This window comes from Pleurodeles waltl, chromosome 12 (assembly GCF_031143425.1).
Source record: "Pleurodeles waltl isolate 20211129_DDA chromosome 12, aPleWal1.hap1.20221129, whole genome shotgun sequence".
In the NCBI taxonomy this organism is placed as follows: Eukaryota; Metazoa; Chordata; class Amphibia; order Caudata; family Salamandridae; genus Pleurodeles; species Pleurodeles waltl.
Genome location: NC_090451.1, coordinates 531,033,336 through 531,060,067, shown reverse-complemented (window position 1 = coordinate 531,060,067; position 26,732 = coordinate 531,033,336). Strand labels below are relative to the sequence as shown.

Here is a 26,732-nt window from a genome sequence, read left to right as displayed (position 1 = left end):
AAACTGGCGCTTAATAGATTAAAACATGAATGTCCCAGACCTTCCCTTTCCAATAATGTTACAGCCACTCCAGTGATTGAACCTAACATGCTAATGTTCTTCACAAAATATGGCAAGGATCCCAAAAAAGGTGTGGACAGGGCTTGGACTAATTGTCAGGACAGATTATTGGATCTTTCTGGTCCATTGACAAGAATTTTGGATTTGGTGGAAGAGGCCAGAATGGAGGGTACCATAGTCGAACCAGTTATTTTACCAAATTGGGCTCAAAGGGCGATTTGTCTTCTAGGTAACACTAATGCTTCCATGGCACAGGAAAGACAGAAGAGTCTCCTATTAAAAATTGACCCGAAATTGAGTAATCTTGCTGCCAAAGAAATGGGACAGGAAGCTAATGGTTTGCTTTTTGGGGACTCCTTCTTTAAGAAGCTCAGTAAATATGTGGCCACCTTCACATCCATAGACAAGGCGCAATCGTCCATGAAAAAGATTTTCCATTCTCGTGTTTTTGGCAGGGCCACCAAAAAGGCAGAAGTCACTTTGCCGGCCGATTTGCACACAGAGGTGCAGTCAATCAAACCAGAGGCTCCGCTCCATATCAACAAGAGTTTAAGCCACAGTTTTATCCCCAGAGGAATTGCTCATTCAGACGTGGCTACAGATGTAGAGGCTTCCAAAACTCAGTTAAGAGATCAGTCTTCTGGTCCGTTGTTGGTGGGACGACGGACAGCTTTGTTTCTAACAAATTGGCAGATGTTAACGACAGACCCATGGGTGTTGCAAACTGTGTCAGGTTATTGCATAGAGCTCTGTTCCACTCCGGTCCAACATTGTCGGCCAAAACCTTTGTTTTGTTTCCAAAGATCAAGAGGAACTTCTCTTAAGAGATTCACTCCCTTACACTCAAACAAGCTATAGAAGTTTGCTCCCCTCATCCTTTAGGTTTTGTCAGTACTTTATTTCTAGTCCAAAAAAAGAACAAAAAATATCGCCCAGTGATAAATTTGAAGATTTTCAACAGGTTTGTAGTATACCATCATTTCAAGATGGAAACTATTCTTCATCTTCGGACTCGTTATTGGAAAATGATTGGATGGTTCGTCTAGATCTCCAAGATGCGTATCTTTCCATCCCAATTCATCAGTCTTTCAGAAAATGTCTTCAATTTCAATAGAAGGATCAATTCTTCCAATTCAAATGCCTCCCCTTCCGTCTTTCTTCAGCTCCATGGTGTTTTACCAAGGTGTTGAAGCCAGTGGTGACGCACATGAGAAATCAAGGTGTCAGGATTATGGTTTATTTAGATGATATTCTCGTTTTTCATCAGGATAGGTCCATTCTCACAGAGCAATTAGATAATTTTGTTTCTCCCCTCCAAAGCCTAGGTTTTCGCATAAACAAAGAGAAGTCCAATCTCATTCCTTCTCGTCAGATGGAGTTTCTAGGTTTCCTAATAGATTCTGTCCAAAGCCACCCTTCACCTTCCAACCCAGAAGATTTCTCACATAAGGAAATAAATCCTATTGGTTTTGAACAAGGCGCAGCTTACAATCAAATGTCTAGCTTGCATAATCGGTCTTCTAGCTTTGTCTATCCAAGCTATATTTCCAGCTCCCCTTCATTACCGGGTGCTCCAAAGATTAAAAATTCAACTTCTTCACAGAGGTTTCGGGTACGAGGACTTGATCTCTCTGGATCACGATTCTCGTGTCGAACTCCAATGGTGGCTCGATCATCTAGATGCCTGGAACGGCAGAGCAATTTTCTTTACAGCACCAGATCTTGTCTTAGAATCCGATGCAAGTCAGACTGGTTGGGGCGCAAGATGTGGTCAGTTCTCGACTGGAGGTCTATGGTCAAAAGAGAAGTTGTCGTTGCATATAAACTGTTTAGAGATTCTTGCAGGTTCCTTTGCGATCCAAACATTTGCCAAAGACAAGGTCAGTTGTTCTATTCTCCTCCAGATGGACAATCTCTCAGCGGTCCAATATATAAATCATCTAGGAGGCACACGGTCAAAACCTCTGGCCGAGTTAGCAAAGAGTTTATGGGAGGTTTTGTCTCCAGAATCAGATTTCCCTTCAAGTAGAATACCTTCCGGTAAACATGAATACGATCGCAGACTGGTGTTCCAGATATCTTCAGGACTCCAGCGATTGGCATCTTCACCCTTTGGTTTTTAGAAATCTTTCTTCCAGATTCGGTCCTTTCTCTGTCGACCTCTTTGCCTCCCGTTTAAATTCTCAGCTCCCTCAGTTCTACAGCTGGAGACCGGACCCTCAGGCGTTAGCTACCAACGCTTTTCAACAGGACTGGTCCAATCAAACGAATTACGCATTTCCTCCTTTCATTATGATTTCCAGAGTCTTGGCGCACATCCAACGCCAATCCATGAAGATTTTGCTAATCACTCCTTTTTGGCAGGGTCAACCATGGTTCCCCTGAGCTCTAGAGTTGTTAATAGACTTACCAATTATCCTTCCTCATTTTCCCTCCCTCCTGTTGAATCCAATGGGAAGGCCTCACGATCTAATAATCAATCATTCTCTTCAACTTGTGGCATGGATGGTTTCGGGTCTTCCTGGAGAACCCAAGGAATTTCTCAGGAGGCTGCAAGCTTCATTCGCCAGGCCGGGGCTCCCGGAACAACCAAGGCTTGCAAGTCAGCCTGGTCAGCTCAGCATAGTTGCTGTTTGGTCAGGGGTGCCGATCCCTTTTCAGCAAATGTAGTTCTGATTGTTAATTTCTTAGCCTCTCTGGCAGCTTGGAGTAGAGCATATAGAACTGTTAATATGTATAGGTCTGCAATTTCCGCCGAACATGTTTGAGTTAACAATAAACCATCGGAGAACATCCTTTAAAATGTCACCTTTTAAAGGGAGTACGTTTTGCTAAGCCTCCTTTACCTAAGTACAACACTATGTGGGATGTTCATGTCATTTTGCAATTTTTACTTTCACAACAACCTAATTCTCTTTTATCCCTCAAATTCCTTTCTTCTAAGCTTACTTTCCTTCAATTTCAAAACGTATTTTGGAGGTTAGAGCTTTAGATGTGACCTCTGTGCAGTATACTGCTGCAGGTGTTTTCTTTCAGGTACGAAAAATAACAAAAACTAATCTGATGTCGGTGTTTTATCCGTATTTTCCGGATCATCCAAATTTATGTGTGGGAAGTTGTTTGAGAGAGTATATTTCACAAACCAATGATTTGAGAAAGTCATCTGAAACTCAACTCCTCGTCTTGTTTAGGTCCCCACATAACCCTGTCTCCTCCACTACTCTGGCCCGTTGGGTAAAATGGATTATGAATTTGGCAGACATTGACATTTCTGTTTTTGGGGTTCATTCCACCAGAGGAGCTATGACATCCAAGGCCTTTTGGGCAGGATTGAGTTTAGTTGACATTCTCAAATCGGCTGATTGGTCAAATGTTTCAACTTTCGGAACGCTTTATTGTAAACCGGTTTCTCATGTGGCCAGTTCGTTAATTTCTATGCTTTGAACTAGCATAATAGGAGCCTCTGTGTATTGTAATAAATTGAGATTTTCTTAGCTTTAGTGAAAGAAAGTCTTGATTTTATTAAAGACACCGAGGCAAGTATTATCCCTCCACTTTCTTTAACCCTCCCTTTGTTTTATCAGGTACAACTGCCACTCCTAACCTGACGTCCTAAAAGGCATCTTCCTCTACAGTTCAACGCTCCTGCTGGTCTAACAGGAAAGGTCCACAAGCAGCCCTTCTTTCAAGGGTTCCAGAATATCATGCTGACTCCGGACCTCGATGAAAAGACTTTCAGTGTTATCTATCGTCTAGAAGCTTTTTTCTCCATTGTGTTGGCCTGTATTATTTTGATTTTCATTTTTCCATTATTCAGAGTCTATTAACTGCTCTGCAAGAAAAGAGGACTTGTTGCTCTCAGTCAAGACGTTTATACTTACCTGTTATCCTGATTGGTTGGTTCTTCGTGACATATTTTCTGTAGTTTCCCAGCTATGAATGCTGGGAGTTGTAGTTTTTTCTTGGCTGCTGTTTGAATTAAAGCAAGAGAAGATAGCATAATACTCGCCTCAGTGTCTTTAATAAAATAAAAACTTTCTTTCACTAAAGCTAAGAAAATCTCCATTGTTCTACTTGTTTTGCTTTCACCATGATGCTGATGTTAGTACAAATATATTGTATATTACCTTAAAAGCTATAAACACATAAATAAACAATGAAATTCCCTGGAAACCTAAAGCTAGAGTTCTTAAAGTGGACTGGTAAACACTAGACACGTTTATTGGTGAAATCTAGACACAATGTAAAACCTGAAACTCTGGCAAATTCCAGTCACGGTACCAACTTACAACCAGTCATGGTACCAACTTAACAACCGGTACCATACCTTGTGAATGCTGGAAATGAGATACAAATTAAAACGTATTTGCATGAGTTACTAATTTGCTGGAGAGTAACACAACTTCACTAGTGATTGTTCATTTGTTTGTGTGGGAATGTCCTGGTATCCTGTGAGAGCTGTGACACTGAGGACATGACTGGTTTGTTGCTTGTTATAGTCATGCAGTGGTATTGTACGGTATAACATTCTCCTATATAACCAATGAAAAAAAGGTACATTGGTTATTTCATTACTGTTACCATTTTTGCTACACAAAAAGTGGACTATTTCCATGTATATATTTAATTTATTTTATTTAGTTTCAATTTTATATAGTGCATACCAGACACGAAGGGTGTAGAGTACTTTACAGTAGGAAACAGAACCCAAAATGTTTCAGGGATGTTCCACATACAGAAGACTGCAGGGCCCCATACCTCTATTGTTGCTGGAGACCTGGTGTTGAGATGGGGTTGCTTCTGGCACCTGCAGTTGTTTCATCCTGTAGTGGTAGAGGAAGTACTGTGGGCCCTAGCTTGAGTTGCGGGGACTACTGCGCCTTTCTTCTATAAAGGCAGGTCTGGAGTACATAATCAGATATTTCCTGCTCTTTCAGCAATCAATCCGGTGCCTGTGTGTGTTGGTACAGTGGCGGCCTGCTGCATTATTTGCCTTGTCTGGTGAGCTGTCATTGCATAAATCACAAATGAAGTTGGTTGGTCTTGCAGAGCTGGATTTGAGAGCTGTGCATGATGATAGGTAGAATTCAAAGGCAAAGGGAAAAGACCTGGACAGAGACTGCGGGACCCATGCATGACAGCAAGTAGGGGATCTGCACTCAACGCCCCAGGTAGGTCAGATGCAAACAAACTAGATACCATTATTGCAGTCATTACCTGCAAAAAGACACATTGACTCTTGATTTTGGCCTTTTACATGAAGACCATAAGAAAATGCGAAAGTTCCTGCTCTATGTGGAAACTGCTGTAACAGAGATGGCCCCGGTGACTGAGGACCTCAGCAGGCTACTTTCCGATACAACTAATCAGGTCTGTGCCCTGGGCGCCAGAGATGAAGACCAAGAGAGGTAGGACTGGAGAAACAACCTACGTATAGTGGGCCTGCGAGAGGGGGTAGAGGAAGCCTCCATGATCTCCTTTCTTGAGGACTGGTTGCAGGATATGGTCACCTCAGAGTGTCTGCCTAAATTTCATGCTTTGGAGAGGGTGCACAAGCTGCTTTTGTGCCCAACTGAGTCCTGGCATGCCGCCGAGGCCAGTAGTGGCCAGAAGTTTGTAATATAGGATTTGTGATTACATTCTGTGACATGCGAGTACCAAGGTCCCACATAATGTTGACAATGCCAAGGTCTTAGTGTTTGCGGTCTTCACTGCAGTGGTTCAAAAACAAAGGGCATAATTCACGGCTGTGAAGAAAAAGATGTGGGATGCTGGTCTTCAATATGCGCTACTTTTGCCCTCAGGGTACAGATCATTTGCAAGTTTGAATTCTTCCCCCACTCTTCCCCCTCCTACACACACACACACACACACACACACCCCTCCCCCCCCAGCTCGATGGCTAGGAGGCAGGTGGGAGCTTATCGGGGGCAGAGAAAACTCCCCCTAAGCCTCCAAAGCGGAAAGACAGCAATCCCATAGATTGACTGGGTTACGTTCTGCCTCTCAGTAGGTGAATGCTGGACAGAACAGGCAGTTGCTGTTGTTGCAATATGCAGTGATTACCCAGGAGAGGGACGCTTTCTCAAGCCTGGATTCTCGCTCGGACAGTGACAGTAATGTTCTGTCAGATGGCAGTGATGGTGTCCTGCAGTTACTTCTGGCACATCAGATGAGATAAAGTGAACTTTATTAGTTATTGCAGCTGTTTGATGTTCACTTTGTTTTGGCTCCTGATATGAACGTTATTGTATCATGTATTATGGTTCTGCCAATTCTTTTGGGTGGCCCAGGGTGGCACTTCATAGTTTACTTGCTTTTCTCCTTGCCTGATCCTCTCCTCCAATAACACTTACTGATAAGGGCTCCTAGGGTAATTTCTGGTGGTGTGATATAGGTTTGCTCATTCACAGTTTGGACTCCCAGGGAGGGAGATGTTAAAGGGTATTGATGATATGGTAAGTGTTGCAGAAGTTTTACCATTTGTCTGCTGGAGAGAGGCTTCTATAACTGAGGCGTGGTGCAGAAGGCACAGAGGACGGGGTGCTTACTAACACGTTATGATAATTATTGGCTGGCACACATACTCACGGGGCCCCTGAAGGTCCCAACATGGAATTTACTGAGCCTCACTTCTCCCAGTAACAGCTATACTTAGCAGCCATATATTAAACAGTGTGGAGCGCATATGATTCTTCAGGAAGCCCACCTCACTGTGGCCAAGGGTCAGGTGCTGCAGAGGACATGGAGGGAGCTAGATTACTACATGTCCTACTCTGCTTTTGAACGTGGTGTACTTATCTGGAATAGACCTGGTATTCTGTTCCAGCTCAAGCTGGTCAACATAGACAAGGAGGGCCGATATATCATATTGGGCGGCACTACGGAGTGAAAAAATATTGCACTAGTGAAAATTTACACACCAGACATGGATCATCATGTCTTCCTGATGGTTTAGCACATCAGCTAACCTCAACTCTACACTACCCGCTCATGTTTTTGGGAGATTTTAATTTATGAAGATTTTAACAGGTGCCATCCACTTCTCTCTTCAGTAACACATATAACTGCTATGCATTTGAGGCATGGATGGAACAGTGGGGAGTAGATGGTTGGAGAGCACATAATCCACGACTCAGGGAGTATTCTTATTACTCAGCTGCACATGATTAACACATCCATCTGGAAATATTTCTGTGCAGTCCTTCATTGTATGATAGAATTGTTGGTGTGGAATATCTCGCTAAAACCTTCTGGGATCACAGTATCCCCTCCCACTCTAACATGGGATAATCTGTAGAACCCTACCCTGAGTTGAAAACATCGTAGAGGCGCTTGAAGCCCTAATCTTTAGATCTGACTTGGGTGAAATCATGAATCATTATTTTTTGGTAAAGGAGGGCACAGCCTTTTCCAAACTCACTGAATGTGAGACCTTTAAATCAGTAGTCAGAGATCACACTATAGTTGACACAGTGGGCATTAGGGACCAATTCCACAGGGAGATCTGCCAGTAAGAATAGATGCTCAATGGTGAGGAAAGCAAGGCAGCACACACCTAGCAGCTGTGCTAGGCTCCAGAAAGAGAGAGCCTACTTGCTCTAATTGAGAGGCTTAAAGGGTACAATTATAAAAGTTATCTTTTCAAGATGCAGGACAAGAGAGACAGGGCTGGTAGAGTATTGGCATGACTTGTCAATCCTGATAAGAAATGCTCTCTTATACTGGGTATTCGGAATGAGACAGATGCCTTGGTCCACTTGCTGCCTGAAATTAATGGAGTATTCAAATCATTCTTTGATAAACTATACTCCGTAAACGGGACGGGTCCTATACTGGGATTGCAGGAATATATTTGCAATGCTGCTATGCCTGCTTTACCAGCGATCAATGCTGATTTTTTTTTTTTTTGGCATCCTTGTGCAAGAGATCTGTGCCGTAATTAAAGAGATTGAAAGGACCAGACTTCTGGGTCTGATGGTGATCAGTATAGGGAAAGGTGCGGAAGACATTGTGACGCGAAGGGTTAATTAGCTTGAGCAGTGTAGATGAGTGTGATGCCTGCTGAACCTCCCCCCCCAAACAACGTGGAAAAGTTATTGATATTATTTTCAAGCTTGTTTGTGTAGAAGACTCTGTCTCAAACTTGAGAACGAGAGTACAGGGAGAAGATGGAATGAAAACAAAGGCTGGAGAAGGGCAGAGCAGCCAAGTACTGGTAACATAGCTAGAAAATGCCAGAATGAGATAGAATCCAAGCTTCGAGTTATTTAAGCACCGAAGTGTGGGTGAGGAATTTGAAACTCGCAGATGGAGTTGTGAAAACTGCCATGGCCCAGCGCTGCCTCCCTGTTTTGCTGACCGTGATGCTTGAGGGGGAGAGAGGTCGAAGCAGGCGGTAGAGGGCTTCCCAGCATTTCGTGGACTAAGTTAAGTTCCATACAGGGATGAAAGGCCTTTGTTTCTCTGCTCTATTATTATGACTGATTATTTATGCTTGCACTGTGTTTATAACCTGAAGTATTCAGCTTGTTTGTATTTTGCTTTCTAAACCTCGTAGTGTGAACCTGCCACAGTAACTGAAACATGCATTTTGGTGTGCAGTAAATCAAAGCTTATCTGAAGTATTCAGTTAGTTTATATTTTGCTTCCTGAACATCGTAGTGAGAGCCTGCTGCAGTAATTGAAACATGCATTTTGGTGTACAGTAAATCAAAGCTTATCTGAAGTATTCAACTCATTTATATTCTGCTTCCTGAACATCGTAGTGTGATGCATTTTGGTATACAGTTAATCAAAACTTATATCTGTCAATGAACTCTTTGCTTATATATATATCCATAGATGCTCTTTGTAGTGTACTTATATATAAATAGATGCTTTTCATTGCTATTCTTATTCTACTATTGTTAATGTGCTAAATGCCTACATTTACCTGCAATTCTAGTAAAGTTAAATTGTATTTATAATTGGTGTGTGGTCCTTCTTTGAGCGTCCTTATTAACTTATACCAAACAGGTGTCACCCAGTCACTTGGATAAGACAGATGGGTAGCCTGTTAAATTTTATGCAATGTTCGCCGACACTGGCTCCTAAACTAAGTGACATTGTTAACAAATCTCGCAGGACGAACTCCTCCACAGAATGAGAGGCAGGTATTGCTTCCATTCCCAAGAAAGGGAGAGACCATACCCAGGTTTCTTTATATAGACCTTTGTCGATTATAAAATATTGAGTGAGATGCTGGTGAGTTGCCTATTGTCCACAGCCAGCGGCCTCATTCACCCCAGTCACTCTGTGTTCATCCCCAAACGACTCCTGCAGGTTCTTGATCATGGGGTATCAGACTGCCCAAGGTATTAGTGTTATCTATCAACATCAAACGGCATTTGACTCACTTACATGGGAATATTCATATGCTGTTATGGATACCTTAGGACTGGGGCAGGGGTTCATGAAGTGGACTGAGCTACTGTGCTTGACTCCGCATGCTCCTATTAAAACGGGGGTATCTCATCTCTGAGGTCTACCATACAGGGAGGAATACGAGACAGGGTTGTCCCCTCTCCTTGTTCTATTTGCCATTGCAGTGGAGCTGTTGGCTTCCATTGTTCAACAGGGACATTGTCACCGGAGGTGGTTTACATGGACAGTGAAACTCTCTATATTTCCCTCTATGCAGATGACCTGCTCCTCTTTACCAGGGGAAAAGGGGCACTGGAGAAAGAAGATCAACAGAGAACAATGGTGACACTTGAGGTTTTTGGTGGGTTTTCAGGATTGGAAGTGAACTGGAGTAAACCTTGTGGATATCTTATGTGTAACCTGTCACTATTGAGAGGCCTCTGGACATGAGTGCTATAATGGGAGCCGGATACCACTGCAGGGCTCCTACTTTGCAGTATTCTAACAAAATGTGGGGGTTTAAATACGGCCTCCAAAAATGTCTTTGTTGGAATATCGAGTACCACAATATTGTGAAGTATATATATAGGTAACTGTACTGTTCTTAACTCCAAATATAGGAATCTTGACGATATATGTCAATGCTTGGAAACTTTTTACATGAATACTGTCAGAAAGGGAGACAAAGGTACCCAGGTGTAGTAACTGCGGAGCAACCTAAGGCTACATATCAACTGTTAAATGAACATGGATACAGTTATAACCATCATATTCACAGCAGCCTGATATCAATTACAGAATATGTGAAAAATATGCCCTAACATTTCCTTCCCTGTAGCTAACACATCATCTCACCTGTGCTCAGAAACAGTGACTCCTGTATCGTGCCTATGTTCTTTTATCCCATTTGATGGCATTCGGAATTTCTATAAATAATGCAAGGTACCTGACGTCTGTTTGTTTTATACTTCTGGTTAAAGAGGCACATATGCCTCACCAAGGGTTTAGATGCTGCTGTGGCAACCGTGAGACACTGAACTTAAAGTCAACCCATGCTTTCTGCGCTCTGAGATTTACTAAAAGGAGTTACTGGGAACTGTTGTGTACTAAGTAAGAACGGCTTCTATTTGATTGAATCGGAACCTGGCCTCAATCAATCAATGATCCCTGTTTTGTTTGAGGGATCTTTTTCAGTTTATTAAGAAGCCCAAATGAACTAGTGTGTTGCAGACATGCCCAACATTGGTCTCGTCCTTTAAAAAAGATGCACTACTTAGCCAATCGCCAAAATATGGAAATACATGCCTCTCCTGCAAATGTAAGGATCTCCCATCTAGAGCCAGGAATTCGGTAGACTCCTAGAGTTCATGAAGGATCAAAGGGAAGAGTTAGCACTGGTGACAGGCGGGGTTGTGAAGATACGCATCTAGAAGACCCAAGTTGACCTGGATGTTGCCTGAATGATCTGTAAGCTACAACCTTATTGATCTCCCTCAAGTCCTTGAAATCCTTTAGTTTCCTGATGCTCTCAATATGAGAAAATGGAACGAATAGCCCCAGTTCCTGTTTGTGGAATGGAACTATGACAATGGCTCTTTTGTCCAACAGCTCTAGAGTATAGTAGTGCTAGGCCAGCCTCTTGATCAAATGTATGAGCTTTTACTAGGTACAGGCTGTGAATATGTAATGAAGCATGTTGGTCTCCAGCTTGCTGCATTTGCAAAACTCAAGCCTACTTATTCACATCCTATGTTTCTTTCATTTGTTTCTGCAGACTGTCTCTCTCCCTCACAAAGTACCCTAAAGTAGGCTTTCCACACTGCTGTAGAAGAGTATTTCCAAGATATTTCTTAAGTTTGTCTGGTGACCACATGCCATTACTTTGGAGTATGCATTAAGGATTAGAATTTAGGGGCATATTTATGAAAAGTGGCGCTGTACCTAGTGTAGCGCTACTTTTCTTGCGCCCCTTAGCGACCCCTTAATGCATGGGTACTCACAAACTTTTTCTCGGGGGCCAAAATTGCAGTATGGTTTGCGGCCGAGGGCCGCACTGAAGTGACAGCGGGGGGGGGTTTAGAGGGGGAACAACCACCCCGCCCCCTTTTTCAAAACATTGCTAAACAATGCTGCAGCACAGTTCTTACCCTTGCAAGGTCCGGTCTATCACACACAGCGCCATCTGCTCTCACCCCTACCGCCGTCTGCTCTCACCCCTACCGCCATCTGCTCTCACCCCTACCCCAGTAACACACACAGCGCCATCTGCACACAGCGCCATCTGCTCTCACCCCTACCCCAGTAACACACACAGCGCCATCTGCACACAGCGCCATCTGCTCTCACCCCTACCCCAGTAACACACACAGTGCCACCTGCTCTCACCCCTACCCCAGTAACACACACACAGCGCCATCTGCTCTCACCCCTACCCCAGTAACACACACACAGCGCCATCTGCTCTCACCCCTACCCCAGTAACACACACACAGCGCCATCTGCTCTCACCCCACCCCAGTAACACATACAGCGCCATCTGCTCTCACCCCTACCCCAGTAACACACACACAGCGCACACACAGCGCAATCTGCTCTCACCCCTACCCCAGTAACACACACACAGCGCACACACACAGCTCCATCTGCTCTCACCCCTACCCCAGTAACACACACACAGCGCCATCTGCTCTCACCCCTACCCCAGTAACACACACACACAGCGCCATCTGCTCTCACCCCTACCCCAGTAACACACACACACCGCACACACACAGCGCCATCTGCTCTCACCCCTACCCCAGTAACACACACACACAGCGCCATCTGCTCTCACCCCTACCCCAGTAACACACACACACCGCACACACACAGCGCCATCTGCTCTCACCCCTACCCCAGTAACACATACAGCGCCATCTGCTCTCACCCCTACCCCAGTAACACACACACACAGCGCACACGCACAGCGCAATCTACTCTCACCCCTACCCCAGTAACACACACACTACATTAAAAACAAATAAATAACCAAAGAGCCTTACCTGACTCAAAGCACTGTAAAGATGCCACAAATGTAGAACGGCAGGCAGGCAGGCGGGCAGCAGACGTGGAGCCGGCGACAGGAAGCAGATGACAAAGCCCCGGAAAAGTTAGCTGCAAGCGCTGACTTTTATGGGGCTTTGGCTTCCAGGATCCACGGAAACGCCATAAATAATGGCCGCCGTAGTAAACAAAGAGGAGGGCCGCGGGAGCATGCGCAAAGAAGCCACTGTTGCGCATGCTCCTGCGGCCCTCTTCTATGTTTACATACTGCTGCCATTATCATAGGCCGTTTGTTGTGCGTCTCCGCGGGCCGCCAAGGTCGGTCCGTGGGGCCACTGGCGGCCCGCGGGCCGTACTTTGAGTAACGTCGCCTTAATGCCATCACGTGTGTGCCATATTTAATATACGGCACATCATGGCGGTAGTTAAGGAACCAGCATCAGAATTACTGAGGCTAGCTCAGCCCATTGCAGGATTAGCTTAAAAAATTGTGACACTAATCCTGCAAAGCACCCAGAGGCCGATTGTAACCAATGGGAGCCTCCTTTTAATGCCTGCTCAGAGCAGGTGTTAAAAGTGGCGAAAAAAATGATGCAAAGAAATCTTAGATTTCTTTGCGCCATTTTTTCACGCACCCCCCTACCCCCCCCTCCCAAATCGGGGAAATGCCGCCTTTCCGTACATTATTGCCTGGCGCAGGCATACAAAGTGGCATAATGCATACATTGCGCCACTTTGGAAATATGACGCTGCGTTTTGGCCATCTAATGCCACATTAGCATTAAAAAAATGACACTCATGTGTACGTTTTCTGTGTAAAAAGGCTCCCTTGAGCCAACGAGCTGTGGTTGAAGCACCTGCGCGCCAGTGAGTGGTACATAAACCTGAGAGGACTTTTGGCAGCATTTCCAGCAACCCCACAGACTAAGCTTCTCTCTGATGATGAAGGGCTAAACCCAGAAACACGTGTCCAGAGATACACAGCACCTGCTGCACCTACTAAGGTGAAAAACGACAGTTTACTTTAAGGCTATAAAAAGCACTTGTACTGTATTTACCATGATACATTGGGTTCACTGTATGCTGGACGGTGAGGCAGAGAGCTCACTTTTTTTTTTTTTCTGTGTAAGAAGGCTCCCTTGAGCCAATGAGCTAACAAGCTGTGGTTGAAACACCTGCACGCCAATGAGTGGTACATAAACCTGAGAGGACTTTTGGCAACATTTCCAGCAACCCCACAGACTAAGCTTCTCTCTGTTGATGAAGGGCTAAACCCATAAACACATGTCCAGAGATACACAGCACTTGCTGCACCTACTAAGGTGAAAAAATACAGATTACTTTAAGCATATAAACCAAACTTGTACTGCTATTTACCATGATGCATTGGGGCTGACTGTATGCTGGGGTGTGAGGCAAAGTGCTTCCTTTTTTGTTTTTTTCTGAGCCTCCTTTTAACACCTGCTCAGAGCAGGCATTAAAAGTGCCGAAAAAAATGACGCAAAGAAATCTCCCCCCCCCCAACAGCTCCCAAAGGGGGAATGCCACCTTTGTGTACATTATGCCTGGTGCAGGCATAATGTAGTGCAAAGGGTTACAAAGTGGCACAATGCATGCATTGCGCCACTTTGTAAATATGGCGCTGAATTTTTGGCCATATAACGCCACTTTAGTGTAAAACAAATTACGCTAATGTGTTGTCAGAATGGCGCTAGGCTCTCTTAAATCTAGACTTTAATTTATTTTCTTGTACTCCAGGGTCATTGACAGTAGTTCAAAAGAGCGTTTAGGACCCTAGTCACTAGAACAATCATCTGCGTGCAGCAGAATTGCTACTTTTGCACTCATTTATGAAATTAAAGCCCTTGACTTTACAAAGGTTTGCTGCCAAAATGGACCGATCTGGCACAAAGTCCACTGAAGTTTATTACTTGCCCAAGAAATTAAATAGTGTCATAGACAGATGTGTTGCTCATAGTAAGGAGTGATGGCCTCTGTTTGTAAGGCAATGGGTAATAATAACTCCTGTCATTTAAGGTAGTAATTTATTGGGATTGGTGGACTATTATATGAGAGTTACTCTAAATATTACACACATGGCTTCACAAGTGGTGCTGGTATGAGATCTTTGGTCTATTTTAGTTTCTGACACTCCTCTCATTTTTCCCATAGGAATCATTGCGCAGTTGATAGTTAGTTTCAAGGTGGATGCTATTTCCTTGGATTGTGTTGCTCCAGCAACTCTACACGGGAAACTGAAGTTTGAGAACCGAGCGACCTTTATGGTAAGATGTCTATCTGATCCATTGGCTATGCAATATGCCTTAGACACACACTTACCTTTCTATATCGCACCCAAGGCTCTTTATGCGCCCCTTTTCACATAAGACATCACGCCCTTCACAGCAAAAGGAGATTGCTTATAATCTCTGTCCAACTAATAAAAGTTGTGCCAAACCCATCAGTACACAAGACCCCCCACTCTCCATGTGGGAAGAATCTTATTGCGTCCATTGCATAAAGAGGCTCATTTCCTTCCTTTATAGTAAGAAACAGGAGCAAGAGAAATATTCTAGACCCTGTTTACATGTTAGCACTCTTATCAAGCCCACCCTCGGCATGTGAACCTTTTACCTGACTTCTATCACAAGCCCTTGATACTATTGCTCATATTGTGCTGCTCCACAACGGTAACTACAATGCACAACTTTGTGTTTTGTCTTTTTTTCATCTTACAGCCATTGTCAGAGGAGCTTCACTTTTGTTGTAGTCACTCAACTCCTTTGGCCACTCCACCGTACCCATGGCAACCTACATTGACCAGCACATTTATCCTTTTTGTCTATTCCTGATCTGGCTCCCCATTGACAGGTGCACCACAGGATACAGAGAGTCCTTGTGAGCCTTTTACACGGAAGGGCGTCAGATGGGTGGTTGACATCTAGACACGTCACATACAATGTCTTTCTGTGATTTAAAACTTATGAACCATCGTCAAAATACATATTGACATTGATCTTCCGTTGCAAAGCATTTTTATAGCAAATGTCTGCCTTTTTAAAGTCTTCCATGTACTGTCTGCAGTCTGAGTGCGCCTTATAGCTTGTGGTTTTTGGATTTCACACGGACCGGAGTCGTGGTGAATTGTACCACTACGTTTGGTCTGCAGCGGCGGATCAAATCTTTGTAGTGACATGTGGTAGTCCGTGTAGGTTCAATGCGATGGCTAAATTCTGCCTGAACTTGTTTGAAGTCGTTGTGGGGTATGTTGTCTGGTTTATTTTAAAGCTCTGAAAGAATTATGGCTTACCCGAGCCATCTACGCACCCAGAGAGAACCAGCGCAAAGAAACGAGCTAGTAGGAGTGAACGCGGGAAACTTGGGTTCATGCAAGAACTCAAATAAACCTCGCACGCAGCCACTCCCACTTCACATGACATGCCATTCGAATACCAACATTTCGTATGTGGAAGCCATTTGGCTGCAGCTTTATTTGCATTTGTTACAGTACCGCCGCTCATATGGCCCAAACAAACACATTGGCGGCGGCCATTCTGGCTTTCCCGCATGCCGGCGGGCGACCGCCAAATGGCCGCCGGCGGGCGACCGCCAAAAGGCCGTCCGCCGGCCCAGCGGGAAAGCCCCAGCAACGATGAAGCAGGCTCCGAATGGAGCCGGCGGAGTTGCTGGTGTGCGACGGGTGCAGTGGCACCCGTCGCGATTTTCAGTGTCTGCTTTGCAAGCAGCGCCGCCATGGCGGATTCCTTGGGCCAGGGGTAAACCGGCGGGAAACCGCCGGTTGCCCTTTTCTGACCGCGGCTTTACCGCCGCGGTCAGAATGGCCCTGGAAGCACCGCCAGCCTGTTGGCGGTGCTTCCGCGGTCCCCGGCCCTGGCGGTCATGGACCGCCAGGGTCGGAATGACCCCCATTATCTTGTCACAGGTCATAAATCATAACGTCAGTCATCAATCACTGTGGACAGGTCATAAATCAACTTGTATTGGGTCATAAATTATAGCGTCAGTCATAAAACACTGTAGACACGTCATAACTCATCTTACATGCTATAAATCAGTCAGTGTCACTGACTCCCCGGTCATAAAACCCCTGACATTGCTAGCTGAAGGCTTAGTGCCTGCGCCAGTTCGGTGTTGGTTGATTCTTGAGCTGGAGTTTACTGTCTGTACCGAGAGGAGGGGTGATGCATTATCTCATAGTCTTAGGCCCAACTTGCTATCTTCCATAGTCTGTTGTTTCTCTGCCATCTGGCGGCCCAGGCTGCGAGTGCCTGTCCTGATCCCTTTTCCTCTCTGATCGTCTTACGCTGCCGTGAGACATCCCAAGGCAAGGGACCGGTCTGCCACCCTGTGGTGGCCTTCCCAACTACGAGTTTGTGCCACTTTGTCTTTGCGCGTTGCCTTGCGCCACACCCTCATTTCCGGTCCCGCTTTGGGAAGGGGGGGGGGTATTGGGGGGCTGCTGCTTGCCCCTGCCATTTTGACCTCGCGTCCTCGGGCCACCGTTGCCGGGCCTTGGCGCTGTTCACTGTGCCGGCCTTCTGAGCACCCTGCGGGTGCGGACCTCCGCCAAACATCAGGGACCGCATCAAGTGATGAGAACAGGTGCAGATTTTGATCCTGGAGCTTATAGTTGTGCAGATAACACAATTCAACTGGCAACCTTAAAGGACTTTGTGACAGGCAATTTACGTGACTGCACAATAAGGAAGAGAATGTTTGTTGTTTTAGAGCAAGAAAAAGCAAGTACATACATGGATTACACCAGCAACATAAGGTGGGCTCAGGGTGGGCTGGTAGCACACAGGATCAGAGGTTGACAGGCAGGAGACACGCTCGGGGTGAACACACATGCTCAGAACTGGAAGGTAACACACAGACTCATGGGTGGACAGATAGCACACAGACTCATGAGCGGACCGATAGCACACAGACACAGGGGCAGAAAGGTAGCACACAGGCTCAGAAGTGGAAGGTAGCACACAGACTCAGGGATGGGCGGGTAGCACACAGGCTTAGAGGTGTGAGGGTAGGACAGAGGCTCAGGGGTATGAAGGTAGCACACAGGCTCCAGGGTGGGAATGTATCACACAGGCTCAGGGGTGGGAATGTATCATACAGGCTCGTGTGGACAGATAGTACACAGTCTCAGGGGTGGAAGGTAGCACACAGGCTCTCTTTGGTGGTAAGGTAGCAAACAGGCTCTTGGGTGGGAAGGTAGGACCCAGGCTCTCGGGTGGGAAGGTAGCAAAGAGGCTCAGGGGTGGGAAGACAGTACACAGGCTCAGGGGTGGGAAGGTAGCACACAGGCTCCAGGGTGGAAATGTATCACACAGACTAAGGAGTAGAAATGTATCATCCAGGCTCGGGTGGACAGATAGTACGGAGGCTGTGGGGTGAGAAGGTAGCACGCAGGCTCAGAGGAGGGGAGATAGCAAACAGGGTAAGAGGTTGTCAGGCAGCACAAAGGCTCAGCGGTGGACACCCCCGCGCCGCACGGCCACCAGCTGCTGTGTGTGCCCCCTCGCCTTGCCCCTGCCTCGCTGCCTGCCTCGCTGCCGGCTGACGCCGCTGGCGTCGGTTTTGCTTGTTTTGTCTAGCATTTGTGCTTGTTTGAACTGCATTTTCCTCCCGTGTTAGCAGCTTTTGCCTGACTTTTGTGCCTGTATTTTTTTCTAATCAGTTTCTTCATTTTCCTCCCGGGTTACCAGCGTTTGTCTGACTTTTGTGCCTGTATTTTTTCTAGTCAGTTTCAGCCCTTTGCGTTCTCCTGCCTGTCTGCCCACCTCCCTCCCCGCTCCCCGCTTCCCGCCACCACCGCTGACCACGCCCCTTTTTCCTTTCTGTTCCCTCCCCGCTCCCGCCTCCCAGCTGCCCCGCCCACCCGCGCACTTCGCCTTATATGGCGACCGTGCGAACGCGCAGCGGTCACGCGCAGCGGGCGCGCCGATGGTGCGCCGAAGGCGCGCCAAAGGTAAGCCCGTCTGCGCCCGTCCGCGACCGGATCGCGTCCAGCGCCAGGACCCCTGGCCAAAGAAGATCCAGACCGACCCGCCTGACGTACTCCGCCGCCACCCTCATCGCTCTCAACACCGGCCGACTCCCAGACTGCCACCAAGCCACACCACGACGCACCCACGGACCCTTCAGCTGCCACGCCTGCAAGTTCTCCCGCACCCAGACCAGACGCACACCAGCACCCGCCAAGTCGAACACCAGCAGCACCCACCTCAAGTGCATCCTGCTCAACACCCGCTCCGTCCACAGACACGCCATCGAACTCTGGAACCTCCTAGACGCCACCGCCCCGGACGTTGCCTTCCTCACGGAGACCTGGATGAACGCCTCTTCAGCTCCCGACATCGCCATCGCTATCCCAGAGGGCTACAAGATCGTCCGGAGGGACCGAAACGCCAACCAGATGGGAGGAGGCATCGCCATCATCCACAGAAACACCATCCGGATCACGACCAGCACCGACATCACCCTGACCAGCGCCGAACACCTGCACTTCCAGATCCACACCAACCCGAACACCACCCTCAGAGGCACCCTGATCTACCGACCCCCTGGTCCACGCACGCAATTCAGCGAGGACATCGCCGACTTCGTCAGCCCGCATGCCCTCCCCTCCGCTGACTACATCCTCCTGGGAGACCTCAACTACCATCTGGAGAACAACAACGACCACAACACCAGCACCCTGCTCGACAACCTCGCCAACCTGGGACTCAAGCAACTGGTGTCCACCCCCACCCACCTCGCCGGACACACACTCGACGCCGTCTTCTCATCCAGCACAGACATCCTCTTCAGCCACGCCACAGAGCTTCAATGGACGGACCACAGCTGCGTCCACTTCACCTTCAAGAGAACGACGACCCACCAACACCAGCAACAAGCCGCCCACAGAAGCTGGAACAAGATCACAGCAGACCAGCTCGCCACCTCCCTGAGCCAGCACCCTCCTGCCAGCTCAGCGAACCCCAGCCAGGCCGCCGACAACCTCACGAAGTGGATCAGCAACTGCGCGGACGAGCTCGCCCCGCTGAGGACCCCGCCTAGCAGACCCGGCAGCAAGAAGGCCCCATGGTTCACCGACGAACTCAAGTGCTCCAAGAAGAACCTCCGAGCCCTCGAGAAAGTCTGGAAAAGGGAACCAACACCGGACAACAGGACCTCCTACAAACTTGCCACCCGGAAACACCACCAGCTGATCCGCGCCGCCAAGAAAACAGCATTCAAGGACCGGTTGGACAACAACGCACACAACAGCAAGGAACTCTTCAACATCGTGAATGAGCTCTCCAACCCCAGCGCAGGAAACAACGAAATCACCCCATCACAAGACCTCTGCAACTCCCTCGCTTCATACTTCCACAACAAGATCGCGGACATACACAACAGCTTCAACAACCAACCAACGCACACCATGACCGAACAACCACCCCCCACCACCACCCTCCACGCCTGGACCCCGATCAGCACCGAAGACACCATCCGCACGATGAACTCCATCCACTCCGGATCACCGACCGACCCCTGCCCTCACCACGTCTTCAACAAGGCCGACGCTGTCATCGCACCCCACCTGCGAGACATCATCAACACATCCTTCGACACCACCATCTTCCCCGAGAGCTGGAAACACGCCGAACTCAGCGCTCTACTCAAGAAACCAACAGCGGACCCCACCGACCTCAAGAATCACCGCCCCATCTCGCTTCTCCCGTTTCCAGCCAAAGTCATCGAGAAGACCGTCAACAAGCAGATGGCCGCCTTCCTCGAGACGAACGGATCCCTCGACCCCTCACAGTCCGGCTTCCGAGCCAACCACAGCACCGAGACCGCCCTCATCGCCGCCACCGATGACATCCGAGCCCTGATGGACAATGGAGAAACAGCGGCCCTCATCCTCCTAGACCTCTCCGCGGCATTCGACACGGTCTGCCACCGCACCCTAGTACGGCGCCTCAGCAACGTCGGAATCAAGGACAAGGCGCTGGAATGGATCATCTCCTTCCTCGACGGAAGAACACAGAGAGTCCGCCTACCACCGTACAAGTCAGAGGCCTCCGAAGTCATCTGCGGCGTCCCACAAGGATCATCTCTGAGCCCCACCCTCTTCAACGTCTACATGAGCCCCCTCGCGGCCATCGTACGCAAACACAACCTCAGCATAATCTCCTACGCCGACGACACCCAGCTGATCCTCTCCCTGACCAACGACCCCGCCGCCGCCAGAGCCAACCTGCACGAAGGGATGAAAGAGGTAGCCGAGTGGATGACGACCAGCCGCCTGAAACTGAACTCGGACAAGACGGAGGTTCTCATCCTGGGCTCTTCACCCTCCGCCTGGGACGACTCCTGGTGGCCTCCCGCCCTGGGCACCGCACCCAAACCGACAGACCATGCACGCAACCTGGGCTTCATCCTGGACTCCTCCCTCTCCATGACCAGGCAGGTCAACAACGTCTCCTCGGCGTGCTTCAACATCCTACGCACACTTCGGAAGATCTTCTGGTGGATCCCCACCGAGACCAGGAGGACCGTCACCCAGGCCCTCGTCACCAGCCGACTGGACTACGGTAACGCCCTCTACGCCGGTACCACCGCCAAGCTCCAGAAGAGACTCCAGCGGATCCAGAACGCCTCAGCCAGACTCATCCTCGACATCCCACGATCCAGCCACATCTCCGGACATCTGAGAGACCTGCACTGGCTCCCCGTCAACAAGAGAATCACCTTCCGCCTCCTCACCCACGCACACAAAGCCCTACACGACCAAGGCCCGAGCTACCTCAACAGCCGAGTCAACTTCTACGCTCCCACGCGCCACCTCCGATCAGCCAACCACGCCCTCGCCGCCGTCCCCCGCATCCGAAGAGCGACTACAGGAGGAAGGTCCTTCTCCTACCTGGCCGCCAAGAACTGGAACTCCCTCCCTCCCGACCTGCGCCTGACCCAAGACCACCTCTCCTTCAGGAAGAAGCTGAAGACCTGGCTATTCGAGCAGTAGCGGCACCCCCCCCCCCCCCCCCCCCCCCCCCCAGCGCCTTGAGACCCTACGGGTATGTAGCGCGCTTTATAAGTGTCATTGATATATGATATATGATATATGATAAGTGGTACACGTCTGAAAAGTGACTCAGGAGGATACAATAGTGCAGAGGCTTGGGAATGTGGAGGTAGCACATTGGCTCAGAGGAAGCAGTTTGGAAGGCAGAGGGAACAAGACCAGTTAACAGAAAACATTAAAGCACATATTTATACTTTTTACGGCCGCATTTGCATCATTTTTTTATGCAAATGCGGCACAAACTCACAAAATATAATTGTATTTTGTAAGTTTTCGCCGCTTTTGCGTCATAAAATTACGCAAATGCTCACAAAAAAGTATAAATATAGGCCTAAATGCCCTAGAAAAGCTAAAATTAAGATCAGGTGCGGTAGTACAGAAATCAAGTGTTCAGACCACAAGTTCAACAGTTCAGGAGCTAATCTGCAATCTTCCTGTTCTTAATGAATGAGCCTTGATCTAGAAACATGATGCCTGAGACAAGCTACCTGAAGCCCTGGTTATGTATGGAAAGATAATAGGTCCTCCCAGAGCTCCATTCAGCTTTACATGTGGTCTTTGTTCAAGCCTAGACCCCTGCCATCCAGCCCTCTCTGCTCCACTTAGGCCTCTCCATGGACCCTCCATAATTATATCCGAGTTGTGATTTGGCGTGGTGAGTTTTATAATGGAACCTTTTTGGCTCTTAACAGACTCCATAGCAGTGCGGAGAGATCGTTAGAGTGGAATGTAATAAAAAGCTTGGTTAAGAATGTTGATTTCACAGCTACATGCAGAAGAATAAAGATGTGTAATATTCAGTTCCGTGTGTTGTGTAGTCACTGGTGGGTTCCCAGGCTGGGGAGGATGCTACAGCCAGTGCAGCGGATGGCCAAGTGTGGAAAGCAAGGCAGGGATTCCACCCATGCAAGTGTGCCTTATCTCAGACACATTGTAGAATCTGGCTTGTCATGATTCCTGTGCTTGTGACCTCTCACTGCCCACAAACAGCCATCTGCCACAACAACAAGTAGTGGATGACGACACAGGTGGGTGTATGTTGCACTTTTGACACGTTGTGGTGAGGACAAATATGAGTAGCAGAAAATAAGAGTCATCTTCTCTTTCACAAAAAATATGAAGGGAGGACCGGAGACCATCCAATGGGGAACCAGAAAAGGCTAAAAAGGTTGGCGATGTCTGGGTAACAAGCCTCAGAACTTAGCTGTTTATTTAGGTCTGGTAAAGGTTAACAGTTGTCCATTGCTTGGCTAGTTGGATATTGTTGTTAGTGTTGTGTCCTCCCCATCCTGGGAGCACAGACATGAACACACCACATGCAGAGCTCTGTAACAGACGTCTTTATTCTTCAACATACCATTGTGTTCTCCTTTTCTAAATATTGCGTCATAACTTTTAGCACCACACCTTAACCCCTCCCGTCCAACTATGTAATTCCTGTTGTGAGGCCTGCCAGGACCTCAAGGGCCCTAGACACTAGATCCCCCCTTGTTAAATATAAAGTACAAACAACATTAGCATCATATTTCCTCAATAAGGGGCCGAGGTGCTCGAACTGATTTGCCAGATCGGGTGGTATGAGGTAGCTGACATGCAGCTTAATCAGGCATCAAGGGCACAGGCTCAGGTGTGAGATCTGGACGTTCAGGCGGGTCCCTTCATTTGTGATCTCAGAAGCTGATGAACTCTGAGGTAGATGTTTAAAGTGTGACGAGTACCATGTGATGAATTTTCAGGGACGATGCGCTGTCACCATGTGTCCTTTGCAAGTCACGACCCGTCAAAGGGTCGACAGCAAACAGTGTCTGTTTTTCACTTCAGTTTCTGTTTGACCTGCACAAATTTCCCTTTCTCGAAGACTGTTTGCTGAGCACGTCTGTACTGATTGACATATGTTTTCATGAGAAGTGTCTGTGACACAAACCTTATCGGCATTCACCAATTCGCTTGATGTCCATTGTAGTAGTTTGGTTCCAATGGCTCTCCCAAATAGCAGGGTGGCAGGGCTCTCACTGGTTGTGGAGTGAGGAATCGATCGATAGGCACGAATCGCTGTACACTGGACTTGACTTAGATTGATTCCTTCCATTGATGCTCACTGAATTACTCTCAAGGGTGCCCATAAATCGTTCAACACCACCATTGGCTTGGGGCCAGAGAGGTGTATTCTTTTGATGCTTAACATTGAGTTGATAAAGAAACTCCTTGAATTCTTTGCTACTGAAAGGCGGGCCATTGTCAGATTTGAAAAATAGTGGAGAGGCCCCACACTGCAAAATTATCAAGCCACTCGATGACTTTATCATGGATTGTCGATGACAAGTCTTCCACCAAAGGAAAACGCAAGTATTCATCGAGGACTACCATGAGAGGATGTCCATTTCCAGGGGCCCAAAGAAATCAGCTGCAATTCTCTCCCAGGCATGTGCTGGGAGGTCAGATATCATCACTGAATACTGCATCACCTTGGGGGATAAGCAGTTGCTAAGATGGCATGCTTGTAGCTATTTCTCAACTTGCTCGTCTAGGCTAGGGAACTACACTCAGGGGGTCATTACGACGCCGGCGGTCAGTGTAAATGTGGCACTAGTGCGGCCAACAGGCTGGCGGTACAAACTGCTACATTATGACATTGGCGGGTTGACTGAAGCCAACCTCCAATAGACCACACTGACTGCCATGGTGGTAGCAGCTGCCTGGCTAGAGATAAGAATCTCCAACCTGGCGGCCGCTACTGTACCGGCGGAAGCATTACAAGTCTGCCTACCGCCTTGCTTTTCATGCCACGAAAACCATGGCGGTAGGCCCTACCAGTGACAGGGAATTCCTTCCCTGTCACTGGTAGAAGGCCCACCCCCTTGGACTCCCCAGACGCCCCCCACACCCACTCCTTCCACGCTCCTCCCTTCCAATCCCCCCCATACATGCACACTCGCAGGCACACACCACGCATTCACACACTCACTCACACAGGCATACACGCGTTTATACATGCATGCATCCATTCATTCACGCATGCATCCGTACACATTCATACTGACACGCATTCACATTTCCATTCACACGCATTCTCACACATGCACACACACAAACACTACACACACAGACACATTCACGCACACACATTCATGCACACACCCCCACACACACACAACACCCCCCACCCCCTCCCGTCGGAAACCTGACTTACCTGCATCCAGGGGGTCTTCCGGTAGGGGAACGGGAACAGCACCCAACAGCAGAACACCGCCAGGCCGTATTATTTTTTATAATACATCTGGCGGCGGTCTACTGGCGTGGCGCTGCTGGTGGTAGCAGCGCCACCTTAACACCATCTGCCAGCATAATTGAATAAAAACCACAGCACTCATTCAAAAAATTGTATAGCAGGGTAAGTAAATCGCTAAACATATGATAATGTTTGAAAACACACTGTTAGGTACACAGTAGTAACTGCAGCACAATATTCGTTCTTTAGGGTCGAGCCTGCGTTGCATGCGCTAGCGCATGGGTATCGCAGCAAGACGCTTTAGGGTTTAGAAAAGGGCTCGGAGCCCTGTCGACGTCACGTCAGTGTTTTTCATTGTTCGTGGGCTTGCCTATTAAAATCTGCTTGCTTTCATTAGTCGAAGGCATGCATACGTCATGCCTTTTCCGGTGGCTAGCCCTCCTCAAGCGCATCGACCAAGTACAGAAAACATGCAAGGCTCACTGTTTTCTGTCCGGCTCGTGGACTACTTTTTCTCTAATTTACTAGCACGATTTCGCTTGGCAGAAGTCGAGCACTTTACATAGTTAATTGCACTTTTCGGGTTACGTACATTGTCGTAGTTTGGACTCTTGCTCTGAGCAAGACTGCTGGTTTAAGGATAACAGTACTTTTGTTTGCAGGCGACTGAGTCTTTCCTACAACAAGTCGCAACTGTTGTCTCAACCTTACCGGCTCACTAGCAGCACCTCACCAGAAACACAATAGTAAAAGGTGATTTATGGCAGTCGCTTACGCATGGACTCAAAGTAAGATATCTCAGGGTTGTCGTGGTTAAACGGAGATTACCCTTTTCTCACAGATATATTCTGTCTCATACAAACACAGGCAATGACACAGATGCAGTAAAGTTATAATAGCTTTTTATTTAATATAACTGCAATTTGCGATAAGTTGCATGAACTGCAATGATTAGGATAATGAATATACCAAGCAACAGTATTGTGAAGAAGAGAGTCATTGTTATGAAGACCCCCACCATTTTGCAATATATGAAAGAAATATGTATATATATATATAAGATAGAATATGCCCTAATACCCTAATGAGAATAGGCCTAACCTCCTACCTAAAGGAGAGCTGGGTTTGCTAAACCTAATCTGCCAAAGCCGTGTCCATGAGAGGAGCCCCCAACCCTCGTTACCTTGGAATGCGGTCTCTATCTCAGACTCCGCAGGCACACGAAGACTGGGTCAGCGTCAAGATGACTGCAGCATCGGTATCAGCGATGGTGGCGATGCCCTCTGGTCGGAATCCCTCTGATTATCTGTCTAAAAGTGTGATGTATTTATACAGATCTACAAGGTCCCCTGACGTATGTGTTTTCCAAAACAATAGATAACAGGCATGCTTGGGACGGCAATTGATATCAACAATCCCTCGAAAGTATAGAGAGGGAAAATCCCTAAGTGTGAACACCTACTGTTTGTTTGTCTTTCGTGCTTGATCTTGACGCCTTGGCGCAGTGACACTGATAATAAAACTCATAACAAGTGGCCTAACTATAAACAAGGCCGCCATCTTAAAGGAAATAAATAATTAAATGGGCTAAGACAGAGCAAGCTAAGTAGGTTAAAAGTCACTAGGTGACGGGGCACGAGTTTACAAGCCTACGGCTAAGCTAACCCCTGTAATCCTGTTAAAACAAACTAGGATTCACTACACCCTCCCCATTGCCGTAACAGGTATGATGAAGGTACAGGAACCCAAAACGCTAAAAAAGCTGCTTCTGAACTAAAAGCCTAAGGCAAAAAACAAGCTAAGAAATGAAGCTAATAATAAAACAATTGTTGTGTGCCAAAATATGTTTACAACAAATCTGTCTAAAAATACATACAGAGATGTTAATATCAACTATGA

At 47.5% G+C, this 26,732-nt stretch overlaps 1 protein-coding gene across 2 annotated transcripts in view; it reads left to right on the top strand.

Annotated features, from left to right (window-relative positions):
- IL34 (interleukin 34) overlaps positions 1-26,732 on the top strand; it is a 458,594-nt gene that overhangs the window by 194,955 nt on the left and 236,907 nt on the right. For both annotated transcript variants that reach the window (XR_011199931.1, XM_069217498.1), the window contains exon 2: positions 14,680-14,792. Coding sequence is in view for 1 of the 2 variants with exons in the window: in XM_069217498.1 (XP_069073599.1) it covers positions 14,680-14,792 (113 nt within the window). In the remaining variant the exon portion in view is untranslated. The remainder of the gene's footprint in view (positions 1-14,679; positions 14,793-26,732) is intronic.